Consider the following 24,443-nt stretch of genomic DNA (forward strand, 5'->3'; position numbering starts at 1 on the left):
ATAGCAGCGGGAGCGACACGGACCATACTTGATCCTGATTGGCTTAGTGTACTGTCTATACTGAAGTTTGACCAATACGCTGCCCACTCAATGGAAGAGGTCAAGCAGGTTTCGCAGTGTTAATTGGTTCAGGTTGTTTTCTATATTATAGATGGATTAATGGGCCGTTCCCTCTAAATTGTGGACTGGTCCCCTGGCACAAAAAAAGGAGAAAAAAAAAATCAATACCACCGCATCAACCCCAGGACTGCGAACCCAGCGGGAATTTGCTTGCTATGCCTGGTGATCAGTCCAGCCCTGGGTACAATTGTGTTCTTCCCATTTAGAGCACAACAGAGCACTCTCATCTAGACACTGCTAAATTAGTGGCCTGATAGATTATGTAACAGAAGACTGCACCCGTAGCACTCTTCAATGTGGGCCATAAAACTGCAAATGTGTTCTGGACCAAGTCTTTGCAAATTGTGTTTATAGAATTTGTAACAATTTAGTACCACCCAATTTTTTTGTTATAATCAATAAATTCTGATGCATGCACATTTAGTCACACACACACATTGATGCAGTACGATTAAATCTTTAAGAAAAGTAGCACTGGCAGTGAGGACAAGTAGGACCAGTACGTGCGGACTAACAGCTGGGTGGATAGTGGCTTGTAATCCCCCTGGATTTGAACATGATGGAGGGTAACAACAACAAATCAGTGCATGTGTTTTGAATTCCTTGATCTCATGATACTGACATATTATTGACAGAAATGTATGTGTATCGTTGGTTACACTCAAAATTATTCAACTCTTATCCTAAATTGCATTTATTTCTGTGATTTATTGGAAATGACCATTAGGAGACATTTTGCAATTATGGTGTGTACTGTATGTACAGTATGGACATGTATTTACACAAAAAAATGGTTTGTTGTTTGTTGTTAAAAAAATCTTTCGCCAAGTGGTTGCACAAAATAAAACCATCTGGATCCAGATGTATTTTTTTCTCCACCAACTGTAATTCTTATCTACAGATCTTCAATACCAGAAATAATTGTTTTGTCCAAATGTACTCGTGATTGGCGAAATAAATCCAAATTAAAATTTGTTGTATGATAGAAAAGCATCCTTGGTCGATGCAACAACTTTTACATTTCCATTGAAATTGATAAATTTGTGAATTCCTTTTGTAGTAATAGTGCAAAAATCTTTTGCAGATATTTTTGATGGAAGTGGTGTGACCCTTCTGGAGGTATGTGGGAGCTGGCCCGAGAGCTTTGGTGTGCCCCGGCACAATATCACCTTTACAGATGCCAGTGATGAAAGCCTCAGAGAGAGATTGGCAGATGCTATGTCTGAGTTTCCTTCTCGAGATATAGAAGGGTCAGCAACAGGTCAGTACTGCTCAAAACAACATAGATATAATTTTACAAACACAACATACTCCTGAATGAAGCATTTTGCAAAGGGCATTTCAAGTGTCGAGAAGTGCTGGTTACGAAAACAGAGCCCTTTATGTTAAAGGGATTATCTTGCAGAGATGTACCATTTTCAACATAAAGCTCAATTTATCCATCCATCCATTATCTGTACCGCTTGTCCTCAAAAGGCTTGCGGAAGCTGCTGGCGCCTATCCCAGCTATCTTCGGGCAGTAGGCGGTACACACTGAACTGGTTGCCAGCCAATCGCAGGGCACTCATAGACGAACAACCATCCGCGCTCGCACACATACCTAGCGGCGATTTAGAGTGTCCAATCAACCTGCCATGCATGTTTTTGGAATGTGGGAGCACAATGGAGTAAAGCCACACAGGCACGGGGAGAACATGCGAACTACACTCAGGAAGGCCGGAGCCCGAATCGAACCCACAACCTCTGCACTGTGAGGCCATCATGCTAACCAGTCGGCCATCTTGCCGCCCTAGCTCAATTTTTATATTTTTTAATTGGAAAAATATTAGTTTGCATTTTTAACTCAATTTGTTTTGAAGAAATCTGTGAATAATTAACAATATGAAAACCGCCTGCTGGAAAAAGGGATATGCCACTCCCCGCATTCCATGTCTTAAGCGTGGCTCACACAGCAAGATTTTAAAATTGCCGGCTGACTTCCAAACTCTGAGAGACCCCACGTGATGAGAAAAAAAAACATGGGTGTAACAGTTTTGAATATACCGTGCGAGGTTTGTAGCACACGACAAGATCAAGACATCACACACACACAGATTCATTCATGGATATTCTCACGCCAGATGAAAAACCTTGCAAAACCCCTCCAAATATAATGTGACTCGAGTAAACAAACATGGCAGACAAAGAGGCAGCGGGCGTCCCGGATCATGTCTTGACAGTGACGCTAGTTTGTGGATTATGTTTAACAGGAAAAAGCCACACAAAAGAAATGACGTTGGTCTTTGTTCCGCCATGATTTTGACGTTTTGATTTTGGATTCCCACCGCGCTTCTTCTGCGCCTCGTCACCTCACTTTCTGATTGGCTGCACGTCACTGTCAAACGGCTGCATGCTCGTTTGTCTTTGGGGCACACCACACAGTCTGCAAAGTCGGGCCAAAACAATCCAACATGTTGAGTATCCCCAATTTGAGTAGGTCTATCCGGGCTAAAATCGAGCCCATTAGCCATGTGAACCAGGCTTTAGTGGGAGTCATGCCGGGGACTGATTACAATTTGTCTATTCAAAATCATTGTAAGCACATTGGTAATGATGTCAAAATAATGGGGACAAACCAGTCCCAAAATTAATTTTGACATCCCTACTTCAACCTCTGAAAATATCACAACCTGATTAGCCTTTCTATGGCTTGCATAAAAGAATAAGAAATGAGCAACCTACGTGTAGCTTAGGTGCAGGTTTCGTCATGTCTTGTCTTTTTTGCTTAATAAGTCACCAAGATATATGCAAGTAATGTGCTCTGAGTGCCAACTTTTGGAATGTGTTTCCATTTGAGATGCTTAGTTCTTCCGGTTGAGTGGACGCTGGCAAGATTGGCCGCCGCTTCTCACCGGTATCTTTCGGGAATTTTAGTACCTGTTAGTTGTTCCAGTTTTATTGGTTTAGAATGCCTCCAGTTACAGTGTTTTACTTATTGCCATCTGTGTGTTGAGCTTTCTCATCCAGTCACCGATTACATTGACGCTGACGCATCTTCTATTCGGGTCCACCACGAGAAATGGAAAACGCTTTCAGGATCCAGTGCCAGCATTCAATTCATTCAATTCAAATCATTCATCCTCACATTTAAGCTCCTCGGAGTACAGATCTCCGATGACCTCTCCTGGACACACACCACCACAGCAGTTATAAAAAAGGTCCATCAGCGTCTGCACTTCCTGAGGGTCCTCAGTAAATTCAACCTGAACAGCAAGCTGCTGCTGGCCTTCTACCATTCGTCCATCAAAAGCCTGCTGACTTACTGTGTCTCCACCTGGTACGGCAGCTGCACTGAGGGAGACAGAGTGAGGCTCCAGAGGACAGTCAAAACAGCGCAGGGTCATTGGCTGCCCTCTGCCCTCCCTGTTGGACATCTTCATCACCCGGTGCCTCAGCAGAGCTCACAAGATCATCAAAGACAATACTACCCCGAGCTCACACCTCTTCGACCTTTTGCCCTCTGGCAGGTGGTACCGGTGCATCAAGACAAAGAGGAACAGACTGAAAAACTATTTCTTCCCTAAAGCCATCTCCATGCTGAACTCTCGCACTCAATTACCCTTACCTTGTAGAAATGAGACATAATGTGTTTTATTTACGTAATTTCACATTAATTTTCCATTGATTTAATCTTTAATTTATTTGCTATATTTAATTCAATTATTTGTTATATTGCAGTGGTGAGGGGAGCTCTCCAATCTCGTTGTACACTGAGTACAATGTCAATAAAGGGCATTCGGATTCTGATTTGAATGTTTGGCTTTGTCGCTACCTTGCCTCAACCCCACCATTGTTGCCGTTGTCTACAGCCCCAATCACCCAGTAACTTTTGGGATAAATTTAAGGTTTAATTTACGGTAAATTTCACCACTCTGCTCACCCAGCTATCCACTCTTTCTACCAATGTGCTTCTACTGGCAGACTAATATCCACATTGAAAACAATAATCTGGCACTCACTAGCGACTTCTTTTCACGCCTGGACAGCTTTGGCCATAGTCAATTTGTTGATTTTCCAACTCATTCCCAAATCCATACACTGGATCTTAAGTTAAGTCAAAATTATTTGTATTACTCTTAATCACAGACAGCTCGAATTACCTCAGTATAATGTTGTTCAGTAAAATCAAATTTATCAACCAAAGCTCCATAAGTAAGAAATATATTGTATTGTCCACTATATGCAGAATCGACCAAATCCCCTTCTCGAACCAATTATGGTAAAACAAAGATTAGAACAGATCTGTTGTTCCAGATAGGAACAGAATGTGGAGTAAAGTTTTGATTATATATCAGTTTCCAGTAAAAAAAAAAAAAAAAAAAAGACCGGCTCATGACTTACACAATTTAACAGGCAGTTTTTCAGTTCGATCCACTTCCTATTAATGAAGCAGAATGGTCCCCGGAGGTATGGCTTCATTCCAGCCTTCCTTGCTTCAAGAATATGTGGCCATAAAATGTCCCTTGCCAGCTTGTCTGCCATGGGTATATCTTCACAAAATCGAACTCCAGCTTCCTTTCATACAATGGATTCTTTGTCATCTTCCATATCTCGTCTCTGTGTTGTCGCTTGACAAATTGGATGATCACCTGGCGTTTTCTCTTCTCTCTTCTTCCCAGTCTGTCCACCACATTGTCCATCTTCTGCTCCTGCGTGGGTGGAATCTTCTTGAGTAGAGTCACCACCTTCTCTCTGATATTCTCATTCTCCACTTCTTTCTTGCCTTTTATTTTCAAATCCCAGCCCACCTTATTGAGAGACAAGCTGGAGCAGGTAGGGTGGCCCTCCACTTCATCACATGGATTGGCGACTACCTCACAAACCGGCCACAGTACATGGAAACGCAGGACTGCGTGTCTGATGTGCTTCTCTGCAGCACGGGGGTGCCTCGGAACTATTTTGGCTCTCTTAATGTTAACCCTCAACACCTTCGACTCGAAGCACAAAACCCCCACCTGTCACCTGCAGAAGTTCGGCCTCGACACTGACGGAGACGATCGGGAGTACAGAGAACTTACTCAGGGTTTTGTGGACTGGTGTCAACAGAGCCACCTCCAAATCAATGCTGGGAAATCCAAAGAGCTGGTGGTGGATTTCTGCAGTCATCGGGACTCTCCACCTGCACCAGTGTATAGCCAGGAAACAGACGTTGAGAGGGTCTCAAGTTACAAGTACCTGGGTGTTCATTTGAACAATAAACTCGATTGGAGCGACAACACAGATGCTCTCTATAGGAAGGGTCAGAGGTGAGTCTTCCTACTCAGTAGGCTGTGGTCCTTTGGGGTTAGGGGAAACTCCTCAGGAACTACCATGACTCAGTGGTTGCATTGGTCATTTTCTGTGGAGGGTCTCCTTGGCAGGTGGCATTTCGGGCTGGGACAAAAAGAGGCTTTGCTCTGTCCTGAGCTGCTCCCTGGACTCTGTGGACTCAGTGGAGGGCAGGAGGATGATGGTGAAACTGTCATCAATGCTGGACAACCCAGCCCACCGCCTCAATGACACGCTTACAGCACTCCACAGCACCTTCAGTGATAGATTGTTACACCCTCACTGTGCAAAGGAGAAATTTTGCCCCTCCTTCCTGCCGGCTGCTGTCAGACTGTTGAACAAGAACATTGGGTCAACTCTAGAAACGGGCGGACATAAGTGCAATTATGCAGTCCCTAGATGCAATACACACTACTACTGTACTTTTATTCAATTGTGTTGTTATATTGACCATTGTAGTACTTTTAGCATTGTAGTATTTTTTATCATTTCGGTATTTTTTATCATTGCAGCATTTTTATTTATTTCTGTACCATGGACAGACTTCCCTCTGGACTATTGACAGACATTAGGAGTGTTTCCTTAAACTTGTATATGTTGTGGGATGTATGTACATGTGGGTTTGTGTATATACGTATATACAATAATAATAATAATAATGCCTTTATTAGTCCCACAATGGGGAAATTCGAGATTCGAACCCAGGCCTCCTGGGGAGACTGGGTCCTGAACGCGGCGCCTTAGACCACTCGGCCATCCTGGCAGCCACGAGATTCGAACCCAGGCCTCCTGGGGAGACTGGGTCCGGAACGCGGCGCCTTAGACCCCTCGGCCATCCTGGTATATTCATATAGGTTTGCTTTTTCTGAATGTTTGCTGCTCATGTTATACATTACGCCGCCGCCTCTGTGTGATTTATATCTTTGCTGTTGTAACACTGCAAATTTCCCCATTGTAGTACTATTAAAGTTAAAGATAAAGATGTCCTTTAATAGTCCCACAATGGAGAAATTTGCAATGTTACAGCAGCAAAGATATAGATCACACCGAGGTGGCGGCGAAATTTAACACAAATCCCCATGAATATACACACTTAGATCCCACAACATATACAAGTGTAAGGGAACTCTCCTAATGTCTGTCCATGGTACAGAGGGGTAATAAATAAAAATGCTGCAATAATAATAAAAGAAATACTGAATGATAGAAAAAAAACTGCAATGATAAAAATACTGCAATGATAAAAGTACTGTAATGGTAAAAGTACTGCGATTAAAAAAATACTGCAATGAAAAAAGTACTGTAATGGTAAGAGTACTGCAATGATAAAAAATACTGCAATGATAGAAAAAAACTGCAGTGATAAAAATACTGCAATGGTAAAAGTAATGTAATGGTAAAAGTACTGCAATGATAAAAAAAATACTGCAATGATAGAAAATACTGCAATGACAAGAATACTGTAATGATAAGAATACTGTAATGGTAAACAAAATACAGCATTGGTCACTATTTAAGTACAGCATTGGATAAAGCGCAGTACACTACTGTGTGTATTGCATCCCAGGACTGCACAATTGCACTAATGCCCGCCCGTTTGTAGGCCTGACCTAATGTTCTTGTTAAAAAGTCTGACAGACGCCGGCAGGAAGGAGTGGCAAAATCTCTCTTTCGTACAGTGAGGGTGTAACAGACTATCACTGATGGAGTTGTGGAGTGTTCTAAGAGTGTCATTGAGTGGGTTAACTGGGTTGTCCAGCATTGATGACAGTTTCGCCGTCATCCTCCTGCCCCCCACTGAGTCCACAGAGTCCAGGGAGCAGCCCAGGACAGAGATGGCCCTCCTCACTAGTTTGTCCAGTCTCTTTCTGTCCCGGCCCGAGATGCCTCCTGCCCAGGAGACGACTCCATAGAAAATGACCGGTGAAACCACCAAGTCATAGACGTTCCTGATGAGTGACCCACGAACGCCAAAGGACCTCAGCCTCCTGAGTAGGAAGAGTCTGCTCTTACCCTTCCTATAGAGAGCGTCTGTGTTGTCCCTCCAGTCCAGTTTATTGTTCAGATGAACACCCAGGTGCTTGTAAATTGAGATCCTCTCAACGTCTGTTCCCTGGATATTCACTGGTGCAGGAGGAGAGTGCAGACGCTTGCAGAAATCCACCACCAGCTCTTTGTATTTCCCAGCATTGATTTGGAGGCGGGGCGGCACGATGGTTTGCACGATGGCCTCACAGTGAGAGACAGCATAGGGCGTGGGTTCGATCCCAGCTCCGGCCATCCTGCGTGGAGTTTGCATGTTCTCCCCGTGCTTGCGTGGGTTTTCTCCGGGTACTCCGGTTTCCTCCCACATTCCAAAAACATGCATGGCAGGCCGATTGAACACTATAAATTGCCCCTAGGTGTGCCCTGCAATTGCCTGGCAACCAGTTCAGGGTGTCCCCCGCCTACTACCCGAAGATAGCTGAGATAGGCTTCAGCACCCCCGCGACACTAGTGAGGAGAAGCGGTACAGAAGATGGATGGATGGATTTGGGGGCGGCTCTACTGACACCAGTCCACAAAACCCTGCGTAACCTCTCTGTGCTCCCGATCGTCTCCGTCAGTGATGAGGCCGACAATCACAGAGTCACCAGAGAACTTCTGCAGGTGACAGGTAGAGGAATTGTATTTGTAGTCCGAGGTGTAGAGGGTGAATAGGAAAGGAGCCAGAATATTTCCCTGCGGCGCTGCCGTGCTGCAGAGGAGAACGTTAGACACACAGTCCTGTGTTCTCACGTACTGATCCATGTGATGAGGTGGTGGGCCACTCCCGCCTGCTCCAGCTTGTCTCCCAATAAGGTGGGCTGGATGGTGTTGAAAGCACTTGAGAAATCAAAGAACATGATCCTCACCGTGCCCCCCGCCTTCTCCAGGTGGGAGAATGAAGTGTGGAGCAGGTAGATGATGGCATCATCCACACTGATGCCAGGCTGGTATGCGAACTGGAGTGGGTCCACCGATGAGCTCACCAGGGGCCGCAGATGGACGAGGACCAGTCCCTCCAAGGTCTTCATCCGATGTGACGTCAGCGCCACTGAAGTTGTTGAGATCCTTTGGATGTGGGGGGGGGGGTCTTTGGATCCTGACCCAGGCAGGATGTTTTCCACAGCAGGGGGACTCTGCCCAGCTTCAGGCTCAGGTTGAACATATGCTGGACGATTCCACACAGCTGGTCTGCGCAGGATTTGTGGACCTGGGAGCTAATCCCATCTGGACCCGCTGCCTTTCTCCCCTTCATCTTCCTCAGATGGTTCTTCACCTGAGAGGAAGTGGTGGTTGTCTGATATGGTTGCGAAATGAAGCCTGTGGGGAGAGGAGGGGAGAGGAGAGAGAGAGGGGAGAGGAGAGAGAGGGGGAGAAAGGGTGTCGTTTACAGCGGCAGGAGGGGTTGGTGGGGGCTGTAGCAGGGGAGACTGAGTGGGGGCAGGCATTTGATCAAACCTATTAAAAAATAGGTTAAACTCATTTGCCCACTGAAGTCCCCCCCCCTTCTGGGTCTTTGGTTGTCCGTGGCCTGAGATGGTTTTCAGGCCCCTCCAGTCATCCCTGGCATTATTATTCTGCAGCTGTTCCTCTATCTGCATCCTGTAGGACTTTTTCCCCTCTCTGATCCTCCTTCTCAGCTGAGGTTGCACTCTCAGCTCCTCCTTGTCGCCTGACAAAAAAGCCCTCTTTTTCTCCTTCAGGAGAGCTTTAATGTCCGGGTTGATCCATGGTTTGTTGTTGGAGAAACATCTTACTGTCCTGGTGGGTATGGTGTTCTCAATGCAGAAATTAATCTATATATATATATATATATATTTTTTTTTTTTTTTGTTGTTTTTTTGTTTTTGTTTTTTTGTTTTATACATCTGTGCAACGTAGTACTCATGGTTTTGTCAAGAACTTCCATTACTATGTTGTGATTAGACTTTCTCGAGGCTGTTTCCGTATTGTCACATCAACGTCCTCATTCGCAAAGTCCCAGGAGACATATGGCACGTACTCATCGTTCAGTCTCATCCATGGCTGTGCCATCACTGCATGTCCATCTCTATACCCGACTTTGCAGCCACTCCTGAAAATATAATTACATGGAAAAATATTTATTGCGACAAGTATATTGTCTTAGTAACTTACATAACATGTAATGACGAGATTAAATGATTAAAATCATTAAATAAAAACATTGATAAATGTGGCTCTGAATAAAAACAACTAATGAGTATTCTTGGCTGCAAAAGAAAATGAATGTGTTAAATTAAATTAAATTTACCCTTAGTATGTCCTTTTGACCGAATCAAGACTCCCACTGTTCTTGAGTATTAACTCAAAGCATTTTGTTGCCTTATGTTGAAAAAACAAACAAACAATACACAGTTTAAAATAAAATTCAGGCTGCCTTTGATTGGAGGGCTTATTATTTTTCAGTTTAGACCTTAAATACAGAAATACTGACAATTAATGAAAACAGTTTGGTCCACTTTAGCATTGTGAACTGGTACGTTTTCATTGACTGTCAGACAGTAGCCCATCACCGCTGTCCCGTAATCGTCACAGCCAAAGAGGAACAACTTCGCCAGTGCTTGAACAAAGTGCTGTTGGATTCACCAGTGACGTTATGGTACGTCTCCACGCTCAGGTCATTTCTTAAGTGATGAATATCAAGGACTTTGTGGGAGGATCTTCTCTGTGTTTCCACTTCATGCAAAGCAACTGCCTCTCTATTAGAGCAAGGACAGCAGTGTCCCCAAAACATTAACATGAACACCGGACACCATTTCTGTTCATGTTTATTTTTCATGTAGCTAATTAACCCTCATTGTGTTTGCATTTCTTATACCTATTCCACCTGTTCTTTATTCTTTTATCAATATAGATAATATATAATATACAGTATACAGGTACCAATTTTCAGCAGGATCAAGTGTCCCTGTAACTATTATAGACGTTGGGAGAGACTCGCAAAAAGGTTTCGGGCCCAGCGCACGATGTGCACCCTCGATCTTGAGATCAGTAGGTTTCAACCCCAACTTCTCTTTAAATAAATGTTCCACAAATGTTCTCGAGGTGCATTTGCTCTCAGCCCCCTCGCCAATGTCATACATTTTTATATTATCTCAACACCCTGGACCCTCTTAATCCATAATCCTGTCTTCCAAAGTCCTTAGCTACTTTTTTGTAGGTCCTTCCAGCCCTTGCACTCGTTCCTCCGTCTCTGAAATACGCATTTCCACGTCATATAGTCAGTCTTAATTTGTTTTAGAATTTTTACCTCAGAATGTTCTCAATTCTTATTGTGTCATTTACAAGTTAGCTGTAACTCAGTTGGCCTTTAGCTCCTCAGATTCATGGCAGCTGTCTGTGTCACTTCCAGCAAATTAATTAATCTGTCTGAGTGAGTTGTTTCCATCCGTGTATAACAGACTTTTTGTTTGAGTTGGGCATTCCGTAACGACTACTTAACTGAGAGTCAACTTGTCAAATAATTAATGAATAAAGTAATTGTTGCCCTAACTAAAGGATGAGCTCTGCAACTGTGCTTCTTACTTCATGGCTGCCCAAAACAGAAGTCCAAAAAGATAGTTTGGTTATTGTCACAGAACATAGCAATCAATTGAACAGGATGATGTGTTGTCTCTTAAATGGGGGGATGTAAATGTATTTTCAGGAAATTTAGACACACACACACAATGCTGATGATAATGACAGTCTAGAATCATACTAATCTTCGCAAATAATTAACTCATAATCATTCAGTAGTTAGATGTACAAACTAGGCAGTGTTGATGATGATACAATATGAGTTAATATTCCTTTATCATGACTTCATCTTTTTCTAATGCTTTATAATGATTAGTAATGGATATTTTTTAATCACAAGTTCATATTTGTACAAAATTGTCATTCATAATTCTTCAATAGTTACAAATTATTATTTGATCTGCAGTTAATTGGTCATCATGCATTTACAAATTCTAAACTAGCAATTATAGTGTTACTCTCTACATTTGTATGCCTTCCGTGAATGACATCTGAAGTGTGATCTAAAAACAACGGAAACAAAACATTACCCATAGTCCACAAGAGACATACACAACTAGCACACAAAGTTGTGATACTAAAATGTGAAGACATGAATAAAAACAACTATATTCTGTATCCAGACAACACTCTCTCTTTCTCTCTCCATCCCTCCCTGCCTCTTGCGCGTATACACACACACACACACACACACACCCATGCACGCGCACATGCACACTTCATACTTCCCTCAAGGCAAAACAGGCAGAGTGGCAGAATGGAGTCTTGGATAAATGATACAATGATATCCAGGCTTGACTTGTCTGTAGAGTTGAAAGGATGAAGGGGAGGAGGGGCAAGTGGTAGCGGCTCTGGATTCAAGTGAACACAAGAGTTATTCATTGTCTCACACTGTCGCTTCACATTATAGTCAAACTCTTCTTGTTTTGCAGAGAAAGACGAAAAGTGAGACCAAACGAGAGCAGGAAGAAGGGGCGCGGGGTCATAAAGGTGAAGGGTGCTGAGGAACAGATATTGTGGCCACACTCTGCTTTCACAGCAGTTGTAGCTTCTTCTGCATGTATTTTCTGTTCATTTATGCTCTCCCAAGATTCATTTCCTTGGTCTTCTTTCTTTGGGTTTCTTTTATCAATTTGTCAGGACAGTGTTGAGGGGCTTTCACTAAGTGCACTCATTTTCTCCCCCTTTCACTTTCTTCTTTCTGTTTGGTTTGAGCAAAGGGACAACATGGCCCTCTGGTTATAAAATGGACTAATAGTTTGGAGATTGTCCCGTGTGTTCGTTTGTGTGTGTGTGTGCGTGTGTGTGTGTATGTGGTTGGGTGCGGGGGTGTGCGGGGGTGGGTGTGCGTGTGTGTGTGCGCGCGTATATGCATATGTGTGTTTTTAACTGGGACAGCAAAGTTGGGGACAGCAAGAGAAAACAAGTTCCCTGTTTTTCGTATGCAACATTATGTCTTGTGCAAAGGGCAGTCTAACGGTGCATGAGTGTAGTTTTACTTCTTTTGGGATTTTTGTAGACTTTGTACTAGTGATGGGCATGACAGTTCTGTAAATTGAACTGAATCATTACAATCAATTCATCAAAAAGATTCATTCAAAAGAGTCGTTCACCGACTTGTTAGTGAACCTAAAAGGCGACACATTCCCATTACTGACTCATTCATGACCTGGACGTTCCTTCACTGAACCTTTCGTAAACTGCAATAGCGTGGCAGTACGTTCAGTCACGACCCTTCACCGCCTGATGCTGGCTACTGTTTGGTCTTTCGTGAAGATTCACAAGTGAGTGACAGACTCTGCATTTACATTTCCGATCCAGTAGGGAAAACCCCACCCCGCCCCTGATTAATATTTTCCTTGTCCCATTTTGTGAACAACCGCGGCTATTTGACTTCTTTTGCTACTCTGTACTTGTGGAAGAGGAACAAACCTTGGAAATGTTAAACAGTGTGGTGTCTATGTTATTATCATTATCCAGATGCACACAGCTTAAGTCAATTTCACCACTATGCTCCACATCAAATGCATCGCTCGGTGGGAATTTGCCCCAATTTATGTGCTTGCATTAATGTAACGTAATCACGTTCAACAGTTCAATTCGTGTTTGGCGATAACGCACCAGACTTTACAAAAAAAAGAGAAAAAAAACATATTACTAAACAAGTTGTGAGGTTAACGAACAATGTCATTTAAAATCATCATAATAATCACGATTATAGGTCATAATGGTGATAATACTAAACAACAATTATGCCTACATACATAAACATCTGTCATATTTGGGACACCACTCATGGTGGCCATGCCCCTATGTTTATATTTGTTGTCATGTGCTACAATGTGCAGGCTTGTCAAATAAAGTGGATGACTACGTGTCTGGTTATTAAACGTTTTGTTACTCTGAAATAAAATCAAGAATTAATAAAACACTTGAGCACCAAACAAGTGTTGAAATAAACGTCCAATTTAATGGCAAACCAGCATTATGACTTGTTAAGGTTTTTCCAGAACCTCTGGAAAAAGGTCTGGACTCTTTAAAGCGCAGACACAGAAAGATGGATTTAACAAAGATATTTATTTTACAAAAAACTATATATATCATACGCGAGACTGACAAAGTGCAACAAAGGACGCTGGTGGAAAAAACACACCAGGGGAATAACGACGGGAACGAAAAACGCTTGCAAAAGGAAAGGAACAAAATTGAAACGAAAATCGCTTGTCGCAGAAGGGCAAGGAAAGACAATTGACGAACGAGCACGACCGAGATAATCAATAAATGAGAAAAGAAAACACGTACGAATGAACACGAACAAAATTCTCGGAAAGCAACAACGAGGCATCTAACAATTCGCAGCTTGGGACCATGAGCATGAGCAAGGAGAATCTTCCGACACTGAGTTGACTGCACGAATTCCTTTAATAGATCTGCAATCAATAGCATGACGAGTGGCAGGTGTGTGGCTGGTGGGCGCGCCTCTCCAGCCACGACCCAGAACGACGCGCCGGGAGGAAACGCCGCCACTCCAGCTGGGTAAAAAACAAACACACATGACAGAACAAAAAACAGACCATGACAGTACCCCCCCTTAATGGACGCCTCCTGGCGGACCACCCGGCTTGAACGGATGAGACGCGTGGAAATCCAGAATGAGGGATGGACACACGATCCAGGAGTGGGGGACCCAATGACGCTCCTCCGGACCATAGCCTTCCCAGTCAACCAGGTACTGGACCCCCTGCCCCTGCGCCCAGAGTCCAATATTTCCCGCGCCGTGTACACTGGACCACCGTCAATGATTCTCGGTGGAGGAGGTGGGGTGGAAGGACGAACCAGAGGACACGATGACACAGGCTTGACCAGTCACACATGGAACACCGGATGGCTCTTCATGGTGGGGGGCAGCTTGAGCCTGACTGACATTGGGTTAATAACCGCCTCCACCTCAAATGGACCCACAAATCGCGGGCCAAGTTTACGGGGACGTTCCCGCCAGGTTGACAGCCACACTTTATCGCCCATTCTGTAGACCGGGTCGGGCGCCGACGGCGGTCAGTGATCCGCCGACTGCGCTCGGCGGTGCGGCACAGGGCCGTCCTTGCCTCCCTCCAGACGCGATGCGCCCGCTGAAGATGGAGCTGGACGGACGGAACCTCCACCGCCCCCTCCTGGGATGGAAACAGTGGTGGCTGGTAGCCATCGGTGGTCATGAAGGGAGAGCCCCCCGTGGCAGACGAGACCAGCGTGTTGTGTGCATACTCCACCCATGGCAGATGGGCGGCCCACAAGGACGGCCGATTGAGGCACACGCACCGCAGGGCAGTTTCAAGGTCCTGATTCGTCCTTTCTGACGGACCATTGGACTGAGGGTGGTATCCGGATGACAGGCTCGACGTAGCCCCCAGGGACCGGTAGAAGCGCTTCCACACCCGGGACACGAATTGTGGACCTCGGTCGGACACCAAGTCAGTCGGGATTTCGTGAAGCCTGAAAACATGAAGCAGAAGCAGGTTGCCGTCTCTAGTGCAGACGGAAGTTTAGGCAAGGCGACAAAGTGAGCAGACTTGGAGAAGCAATCCACAATGGTGAGTATGACGGAGTTGCCACGAGGGGCAGGTAGACTAGTGACAAAGTCCAGGCCTATGTGTGACCGAGGTATTGGCAATGGGTGCAGCAATCCCGCTGGAGGCTGATGCGACGCTTTACCCGATGCGCAGGCGGGGCAGGCCTTGACAAAGTCCGTGACATCATTCCCCAACTCTGGCCACCAAAAACGTTGGGCGATGAGCCAGAGGGTACTACGAACCCCGGGATGGCATGCCACCTTGGAGGAGTGGCCCCACTTTAACACCTCGGCGCGAAGTTGAGTCGGCACAAACAATCGGCCCAATGGGCACCCAGACGGGTTGTTGGCATCGTCCTGTGCCCCCTGGATTCTTTGCTCTATTGCCCATTGTAAGGACCCCACCAAGCAATGGTCTTGCACCATGCTGTCAGGTCCCAGCCTCTCCTCCACTGGATCATGGATGCGTGACAGGGCGTCCGGCTTGGTATTCTTGGAACCAGGGCGATATGTTAGGGTGTAGTTATATCGGCTTAGCAACAAGGACCAACGTGCTAGCCGAGGATTAAGTCTCTTAACAGTCCGGATGTATAAGAGATTCTTATCATCAGTGAACACGGTGAATGGTTTTATGGAGCCCTCCAGCCAGTGTCTCCATTCTTGTAATGCAAGGACCACCGCCAACAGTTCCCAATTGCCCACGTCGTAGTTTGCTTCGGCCGGACTGAGCCGGCGGGAAAGGTAGGTGCAGGGATGAAATCTCTGGTCGACTGGAGAACGCAGAGATAACACCACCCCCACTCCTGAATCAGAAGCGTCCACCTCTACGATAAAAGGGAATTCAGGGTTAGGGTGACGCAATACAGGCGGGTTTGTGAAGGCTCGTTTGAGGCCACGGAAAGCGGTTTCAGCCCCTTGATCCCACATAAAGTGCGTCCTGACAGATGTGAGGCAAGTGAGGGGTAATGCTTGGCAGCTGTAATTCTTAATGAACCGGCGGTAAAAGTTCGCGAAACCCAGGAAACGCTGCAACTGTTTACGGTTAGAGGGTGTCGGCCATTCTACCACGGCACGGGTCTTGGCCGGATCGGCCTTAATCTGCCCTTTCTTGACGATAGAGCCTAAGAACTGAACTGGACTTTTGTGAAACTCGCACTTCTCCGCCTTGACGTACAACTTGTTTTCAAGTAAACGTTGCAAGACGGCCCAGACGTGTCGTTGGTGTTCCTCTACGGAACTCGAGAAAATTAAAATGTCATCAAGGTAAACAAAACAACAGACGTTCAACATATCTCTTAAGACGTCATTGATAAGACTCTGAAAAACTGCGGGAGCATTGAGGCATTACCAAATAATCAAAATGCCCCAAGGACGTCTTGAAGGCTGTCTTCCATTCATCTCCCTCGCGTATTTTCACCAAATGGTAAGCGCTACGTAAATCTAATTTGGAAAACACTGTTGCTGATTGCAACGGAGCAAAAGCTGAGTCCAGCAACGGAAGCGGGTAGCGATTCTTAACCGTGATATCATTCAGACCATTGTAGTCCACACAAGGGCGTAATGTCTTATCCTTGTTTTCTACGAAAAAAAATCCAGATCCCACCGGGGATTTTGAAGGCCGAATCAACCCCGCCGCAAGGGAGTTGGTGATATACTCTTTCAGAACTGCTTGCTCGGGCTGGAATACCTTATAGGGCCAAGCAGAAGGAAGTTAGGAACGAGCTCGATGGCGCAATCATATGATCGGTGCGGAAGTAAGGATTGAGCATTATCTTTGCTGAAAACAGAGCGGAGATCATGGTAAACTTCAGGAACATTATCTAAGCAAATAATTTCAGGTGGCGTGGCACGGGTACTTAGCCCTTCTTCCGTTGAGCGTAAACAATGAGCGGAACAGTAAGGGCTCCAATTTTCAATTGACAGCCTATCCCAATCTATCACCAGTTTGTGAGACTTCAACCAGGGTAACCCAAGAACAATTGGGGCTGCTCTGGAGGGCATGACAAAAAAGGACCATTTCTCTACATGATTACCTGATAATTTTAAGGTTAACGGTCGAGTTACCTGTTTAATATCCGCCATGAGCCGTCCGTCGAGATCGCAAACTCTCTCAGATTTTCTAATTCATTGACGGAGTAACCAATCATCCGCTCCCGCATCAACAAGGGCACGAATTCGGATACTGGTATTCAGTCCAATAATCTCCCCGTCCATCTCAAGTCTCTTAGTATCGTTGGGTCCTTTGTCCATTTGTCCTTGGACCTCGAGGCTTGAGTTCTCTTCCCCGGAGTCGGGGTGCTCAATGTGGCTGGTAGCCGACTTACAGAGTCCTCCTTGCGTTGGTGGTGGTGCCCGGCGTGAGGGTCGTGTCGGACATGAAGACACCCGGTGGCTCCAATTTTCAATTGACAGCCTATCCCAATCTATCACCAGTTTGTGAGACTTCAACCAGGGTAACCCAAGAACAATTGGGGCTGCTCTGGAGGGCATGACAAAAAAGGACCATTTCTCTACATGATTACCTGATAATTTTAAGGTTAACGGTCGAGTTACCTGTTTAATATCCGCCATGAGCCGTCCGTCGAGATCGCAAACTCTCTCAGATTTTCTAATTCATTGACGGAGTAACCAATCATCCGCTCCCGCATCAACAAGGGCACGAATTCGGATACTGGTATTCAGTCCAATAATCTCCCCGTCCATCTCAAGTCTCTTAGTATCGTTGGGTCCTTTGTCCATTTGTCCTTGGACCTCGAGGCTTGAGTTCTCTTCCCCGAAGTCGGGGTGCTCAATGTGGCTGGTAGCCGACTTACAAAGTCCTCCTTGCGTTGGTGGTGGTGCCCGGCGTGAGGGTCGTGTCTGACATGAAGACACCCGGTGGCCCGGTAAGCCACAGTAGTAGCAGGACCCCACCTGAGCCGCCGCTGTCGTTCCACCGTATCCAGCCGACCTCCTCGCAGCTGTATGGGTTTATCGGAAGGGTGGGTCACTAGGACCCAGGGTTGCAGGGCCACTGTGCGGGGGTGCTCAGCTCCTCTTTCTCGGCGTCTCTCTCTCAGGCGGTTGTCCAGTCGTATCGCCAGACTGATGAGCTCCTCCAGGGACGCCGTATCGGACAGCAAGCTCATCCTTTAAGAAGAGTTAAGTCCACGGCGAAACACGGTTCGTAAGGCACAGTCCTCAAAACCACTTTCCGCCGCGAGAATGCGGAAAGCAATACAATAGTCGGCCACCGACCGGCTGCCTTGTGTGCCATCTAATCGTTCACCCCCAGCCTCCTTTCCCCGAACTGCGTGATGAAACACCCGCTGAAACTCCGCCATGGCCCAAGCACTAGCCTGGCCAGTCAATAAACTCATCATGAAGGCTACTCTGGTGCTGTCATGAACATATGTAAGGGGCTGTTGATCAAAGATTAAACTACATTGATGAATGAACCTCCCACAAAGGCCGGGTTCCCCCCCATAACGGGACGGGTGAGGTAAATTCGGCTCGCGACCGTGGTAACCGGGCGGAGGCGTTCAGATCGGAACCCGATACAGTTTGTGAGAGCAGACAACCTATGCGGGCATCTAAACTCTCAAAACAGTGGGCCAGCTGGCCGACTGCATTGCGGAGATCCACAAGTTCAATCTTGGCTGGCCAAAGCCTTGCAAATCTTTTCTGCGTCCGCAGAGTCCATGGTCGGAAGAATCTGTTAAGGTTTTTCCAGAACCTCTGGAAAAAGGTTGGGACTCTTTAAAGCGCAGACACAGAAAGATGGATTTAACAAAGATATTTATTTTACACAAAACTATATATATCATACGCGAGACCGACAAAGTGCAACAACACAACAACACTGGTGGAAAAACACACCAAGGGAATAATGACGGGAACGAAAAACGTTTGCAAAAGGCAAGGAACAAAATTGAAACGAAATTCGCTTGCCGCAGAAGGGCAAGGAAAGCCAATTGATGAACAACCACAACGGAGATAATAAATAAAGGAGAAAGGAAACACTTACGAATGAACACGAACAAAATTCTCGGAAAGCAACAACGAAGCGTCTAATAATTCGCAGCTTGGGACCATGAGCAAGGAGAATCTTCCGACACTGAGTTGACTGCACAAATTCCTTAAATAGATCCGCAACCATTAGCATGACGAGTGGCAGGTGTGTGGCTGGTGGGCGCGCCTCTCCAGCCACGACCCAGAACGACGCGCCGGTAAGAAACGCCCCCATTCCAGCTGGGTGAAAACAAACACACATGACAGAACAAAAAACTAACCATGATACGGTAATAGGTAGGCATGTAAAAATGCCATGAGTTCTACAGTTCACCCCCCACTTGCCTCCCAAAAGACTCTGTAGTGATTTAAGGGCTTTTTTGTGATGAGATTTATGACACATTAGGTTGCCCCCTTTTGGAGCTCGGCTAGTTATTTTTCTCATCTGTCTACGTTACAGTAGGGAGGCAAGCATTGTAATATTGCTTGGTTTGTAAGTTCTGGCATCTAAGACTGCAACCAGTAGCCACCAAAATTCAAATGCTACTCTTGTCCACTTCAACCTGTGAAAATACAAAAGGGTTCTAGGCAATATTTTTTATTGATTGAAGTAAATGTGCTCATATCATCACCTCTACAAAATCAATAATACCTTACTGATTGCTTTTCCACTTACTCAGGCAGAAGCGGACAAGAGCATGAATGCGCACACAAACCCCGAATTGTTATATTTCAGACATTTAGCTACATTGAAGTTTTGTTAGGTGTCAGAAGGCAGCCAGCAGACAGGAATAGATGCTTACCCCCCACTGCAAACAGTAGTCACCACTGCGGTGGTATTAAAAGTAACAGCACTGCTAAAGACAGCATTCGCTTTCAGTCGCTAGAGACACGGTTAGCAGAACAGCATGTTAACGTCCAGACATGTGGCACTGAGCCGTTGAGTACGTTTACATCCTGCACCGCTTGCTGCCGTCAGGGTCGCGGTGCGACTGGGCATTCATTTTTGGGATAAACACCTCATTGACGAACCTTGAAGGGGGTTTGGATGATCCTGTTAAGTTTGTTATTAGTAAAATTAAAGAGGAGGTCCTGTAGAATGTCTGGTGCTAGAAGGAGTTTCTGTATGAAGAGAAGAGAGTCTTTGTCGACCAGGACTATGCACCGGAGACCTTGAGGAGCCACTGTGAATACACAAAATCGAAGTAGGTGCTGCAGAAGAATAAGATACAATTTTAGACTCCATTTCCAGCCAAATCAGAGTGTTCTCTATTTACAACTCAGCACATGAGGCCACTCATGACAGGGTGAGAGGCCTGACCAAGGCTGTCTCCAAACCACAGACAAGCTGGGCTGACTGAATTAAAAACCTTATGTGGCACAAGTCCCAGTCTTCAAGAAAAGGAGAACAGCAGCTGAAGGGTCCGTGGGAAAGTTTAAAAAAAAGATGGATGCATACTGGCGAGCGCACAATTGAAATTGTTTAAAGTCTGGTAAGATGACCCAAGATTTGACTTAGTGGGACAAATAAGAAGTACATTGTATCATTGATGGATATTTGGGGTGGTATGTGTCTTTATACGTAAAATTAGGTTGCAAAAGTATTCACAACTATGAGCAACACTCAATTTCTTAGGACAGACCAAAGGAAAAGTGTATTTCACCTGTTTACATGAGAGGAAATAGCACAATCACAACAATCCATCACTGCATGTGTTCACAAGTGTTCTTTACAATTGCGCAAGTCTGTTTCATTGATTCAAAATTATTCACACCAAGTCATCAAGCCATAGTCAGTACGTGGTTGCAGCTCCTTTGGAGGAATAACAGCTTCCAATTGCTTTGGCCAGCAATGCGTTTTGTGCAATGTTGTTTGAACAGTTTCTCCCACTCCTCTTTGTAATACCACTCCAGCGGAGTCATGTTCCTTGGTGATCTCCGGTGGACGGCAATCTTCAGATCCCACCACAGGTTTTCTATTGGTTTGAGATCGGGCTTTTATTTTGGTCAGTTTAGAACTTTCACTTGCTTCTCCCTGATCCATTTTTGTGTCACTCAAACAGTATGTTTTGCTACTGGAAGGTGAACATCCTCCTAAGGTTCAGGCTTTTTGAATACTTGAAGAGGTTCTTCTCCAGGATGTCAATGTGTTTTGTACTATACATAGTCCCTTACACAAGGACAAGGTCACCAGGACAGGTTGAAGATAAACAGTCATTTATCATTATGTTGCCACCTCCATGTTTCACAGTCGGGATGGTTTGAACCAGATAATCAGCTGTGTTAGATTTGTGCCAAAACTATAAACTTCCTTTTGTTTAGTAAAAAAAGTTCCATTTTCATTTAATCTGACGAGATTACTCTTTCCCACATCGCTAGAGTGTCTTTAAGATGTATGGTAGCATACTGCAAACGAGCCTTGAGGCGCTTTTTGTTCAGGTATAGCTTCTTCTTTGCAACATGCCCATAGAGATCTTCTTTGTGTAAAGTGTGGAATATTATGGACTTGTGTACATTTGTCCCAGCGACCTGGAGAGACTTCTTCAGGCTCACTTCCCTGAGCAGTATCATCTTGCATTTTGCTGTGATCTTCAGAGGTTTACAGAGGTACCATGGCACTTTCACTCTCGACCAGTGACGCAATAGTACTTGACATATTGATGAACCTGCGTTGGCTGCCCAGCTTTGTCCATCTCAATGCTTCTCTCAACTTTATATCTGAGGTCTTCTGACAGCTCCTTGCACTTCATGACTGATGTCTGCTGACAAGCATGGTCTGACTGTGGACAAGTGAGTGATCAAGCTTATACGAGTTACAGATGACTAAATGCAGGCTGTGATGGTGTGCAATAATTTCTGACTCAAAATAACATTTGTGCAACAGTGTGAATACTTTTACAACGATGAAATATAAATTCATGCAATCCATAAAGTGAAAAGTGCTTATGAACAACTTCTTTTTCTGAATTGGGGATTTGGTGCTTTATAATGGACTCTCACAGTGGTCCGTCGGCCGACGCTACAGTCTCATGCTTAGATATTTTTGGAGTGTCTCTTTCCCTTTTTTCACCTGTTCTCATCATAGTGTGCCTCCAGAAAGTTGCTGCTGAGCCCTGATCCCAGCCTCACTCACCTCGTTAACCCAAGGCCAAACTCTTCCACCACGGATCCTTTGGACTACCCCTCAAGTCATCACTGAATTTCTGGCCGTCAGGAAATCGGACACAGCTCGTGTGCATTGTTAATCATTAAACCATATGATTAACCACACTCATCTCTCTTCCTGTTTCCTCTTCGGATTTGGGTCCAACTCTACGATCATATTGTGAGCCCTAACAGAATCATCTGCCCAAAGCAATGCACCCAGAGACTCCCACCCATTACAGGAAGCCCTCCGTGCTCAAGAAAGTTTGGTAGGTAAACATGAACAGCTTCTCCAAAACATCATGGACTCACAACGGACACTGTCGATCAATATACAGCAAACCAAGGCCCAGTTTAACCAATTAACTCCCTGAACTGATCCAGCCCAGATCAGTTGGTGTAGTGAGACGATCCTTCCTCCATTGAGAAGTTGATTTTTCAAGCCATAAAAGTAGATAATTGCCTTAGAGAACAGACGAGAGAGACTATCATTGACAGATAATAGTTTCGCAGAACAAGCCTTTGTGAAGGAGGCCAACATTCCCCTGGAAGCTCATGCTGTTCCTAAGGTGGTAGAGGCAGTAGACGGTAGATTCATATCTCGGTTAACCCATCGTTCTCTTCCCGCTCACCATCTCAGGGAATCACAAGGAATCCATTCAATTGTTCATCATCCCCCGCCACTTCTCCTGCTATTCTTGGTCTGCTCTGGTTAAGACGCTATAATCCACTAATCAACTGGTCGGATCTCACTCAGTGTGTTTTGGATCAACCCTACCTCAGGTCAACTCTGTTAAGTCACACTCCAATTCAGAACCCACTGACTTCTCCAAAGTGCCCTCCAGAGTACCACAGTTTGACCACAGCCTTCAGTCAAGAGTTAGCTCATGCTTTGCCTCCTCGTCAACCTTACGACTGTGCCATAGATCTACTCCCTGGCGCTCCCCTTCTGTTCAGCAAATTGTATAATCTGTCTCAGCCAGCGAGGGAGGCTATGGAGAATTACATACCTTACTCTCTGGCTTCTGTTCTAATCCATCCATCTTCTTTTCCCGTAGGAGCAGGATTTTTCTTTTTAAAAAAGGAGGACACTACACTTCATCCATTTATTGACTTTCGGGGCCTTAACTAGATAACGGTCAAGAACAATGTTAGAATAATATTTAGAGGTTATTATACATTTGCCATGACGCAACTTTATTTAAATACATGGTGCACATATCATGTTGCAAATTAGTGTAGTGGACTATGCTTGAGTGTTTACAGTCAGAGTGGAGGTACAGGAGGACATCTCTACTGCAGAGAGGTGCCTGCAATTGGCAGGACGGTGGCACTTCTTCAGAAGTGAGGATGAAGTAAACAACATCGTGATGAGTCCTGATAAAGAAGTTGGCCTCAAAGTCTGAAGCAAGCAACATCGTGCTAGGTCCTGATAAGAGATGCTGACGTCAAAGTCAGCTGCGACCCACGACGGCACGCTCATGATAAACCGGACTAAACCAGCTTTTGAGAAGACGAACTGTACCACCCTTGAATGTTATCTGATTTCTCAAAGTGTAATCTGATTCCTCGATGTTATAAAAGGGAATGTATGAAAAACATCGAGGAACAGAAGGGAGATGAAGTTGCCAAATAAACTTTGTTAACCTTTCTGTCTCCACTTGGGCTGCGTGTCTCTCCTTTCAGCTATGAACCCTATATGTCAAATTGGCGAACCTGACATAAAATTGGTCCTTCAGAGCCGTGAACCCAACATACTGGAGGCGTCCAGGGGCGAAGCCGACGACCGGGGACAATCGTGGCCACGACAAGATAAGGATTCTTTCTTTTTTTGGACCTGGTCCTCGACTTTGCTACTGGATGCTGAAAGTTGAAGGGAGGCTGCGGAGAGAGACGTTCAGCTCATCTTGGGTGAGTGTGTGAAGTCCGAATGTGATGAATGAGTGTGATAAATGTGGGCATTTGAAGGGGTACGTAGTTAAATTCCGCATTAACAGGAGGGCGGACTCCTCTGCAAATAAGTAGTTAAATTCCGTGGGGATATTGGAGGGCGGACGCCACTACGACTAGACAGAGTAAGTCTTTAAAACTGTGTAAAACCGTAAGGATACTAGTCAATGTTACGTGAAGAGACAGAGATAGTCTATAAAACTGATAGAGGATAACAGGGGTGTATCCTCCACGCGCGTTTGAAAGGGAAAAAAAAGGGGGAAAAATAGTGTGAATGGAAAAGTGTGCATGGAGGCTTGCA

At 45.2% G+C, this 24,443-nt stretch overlaps 1 protein-coding gene across 9 annotated transcripts in view; it reads left to right on the forward strand.

Annotated features, from left to right (window-relative positions):
* The window catches only part of bcas3 (BCAS3 microtubule associated cell migration factor), a 474,526-nt gene that overhangs the window by 430,534 nt on the left and 19,549 nt on the right, over window positions 1-24,443 (forward strand). For 6 of the 9 annotated variants that reach the window (XM_088299829.1, XM_088299828.1, XM_088299825.1 and 3 more), the window contains one exon: window positions 1,205-1,381. The exons of 1 other annotated variant lie outside the window; for it this stretch is intronic. In XM_088299829.1, coding sequence (XP_088155955.1) covers window positions 1,205-1,381 — 177 coding nt within the window. Of the gene's footprint in view, window positions 1-1,204; window positions 1,382-11,924; window positions 12,191-23,931; window positions 23,955-24,443 lie in introns of those variants that run through there. 2 more of the 9 variants (XM_088299832.1, XM_088299830.1) reach the window with 2 other exon arrangements.

This window comes from Idiotropiscis lumnitzeri, chromosome 7 (assembly GCF_059441095.1).
Source record: "Idiotropiscis lumnitzeri isolate Australia: NSW breed Sydney's pygmy pipehorse chromosome 7, RoL_Ilum_1.0, whole genome shotgun sequence".
Taxonomy (NCBI): Eukaryota; Metazoa; Chordata; class Actinopteri; order Syngnathiformes; family Syngnathidae; genus Idiotropiscis; species Idiotropiscis lumnitzeri.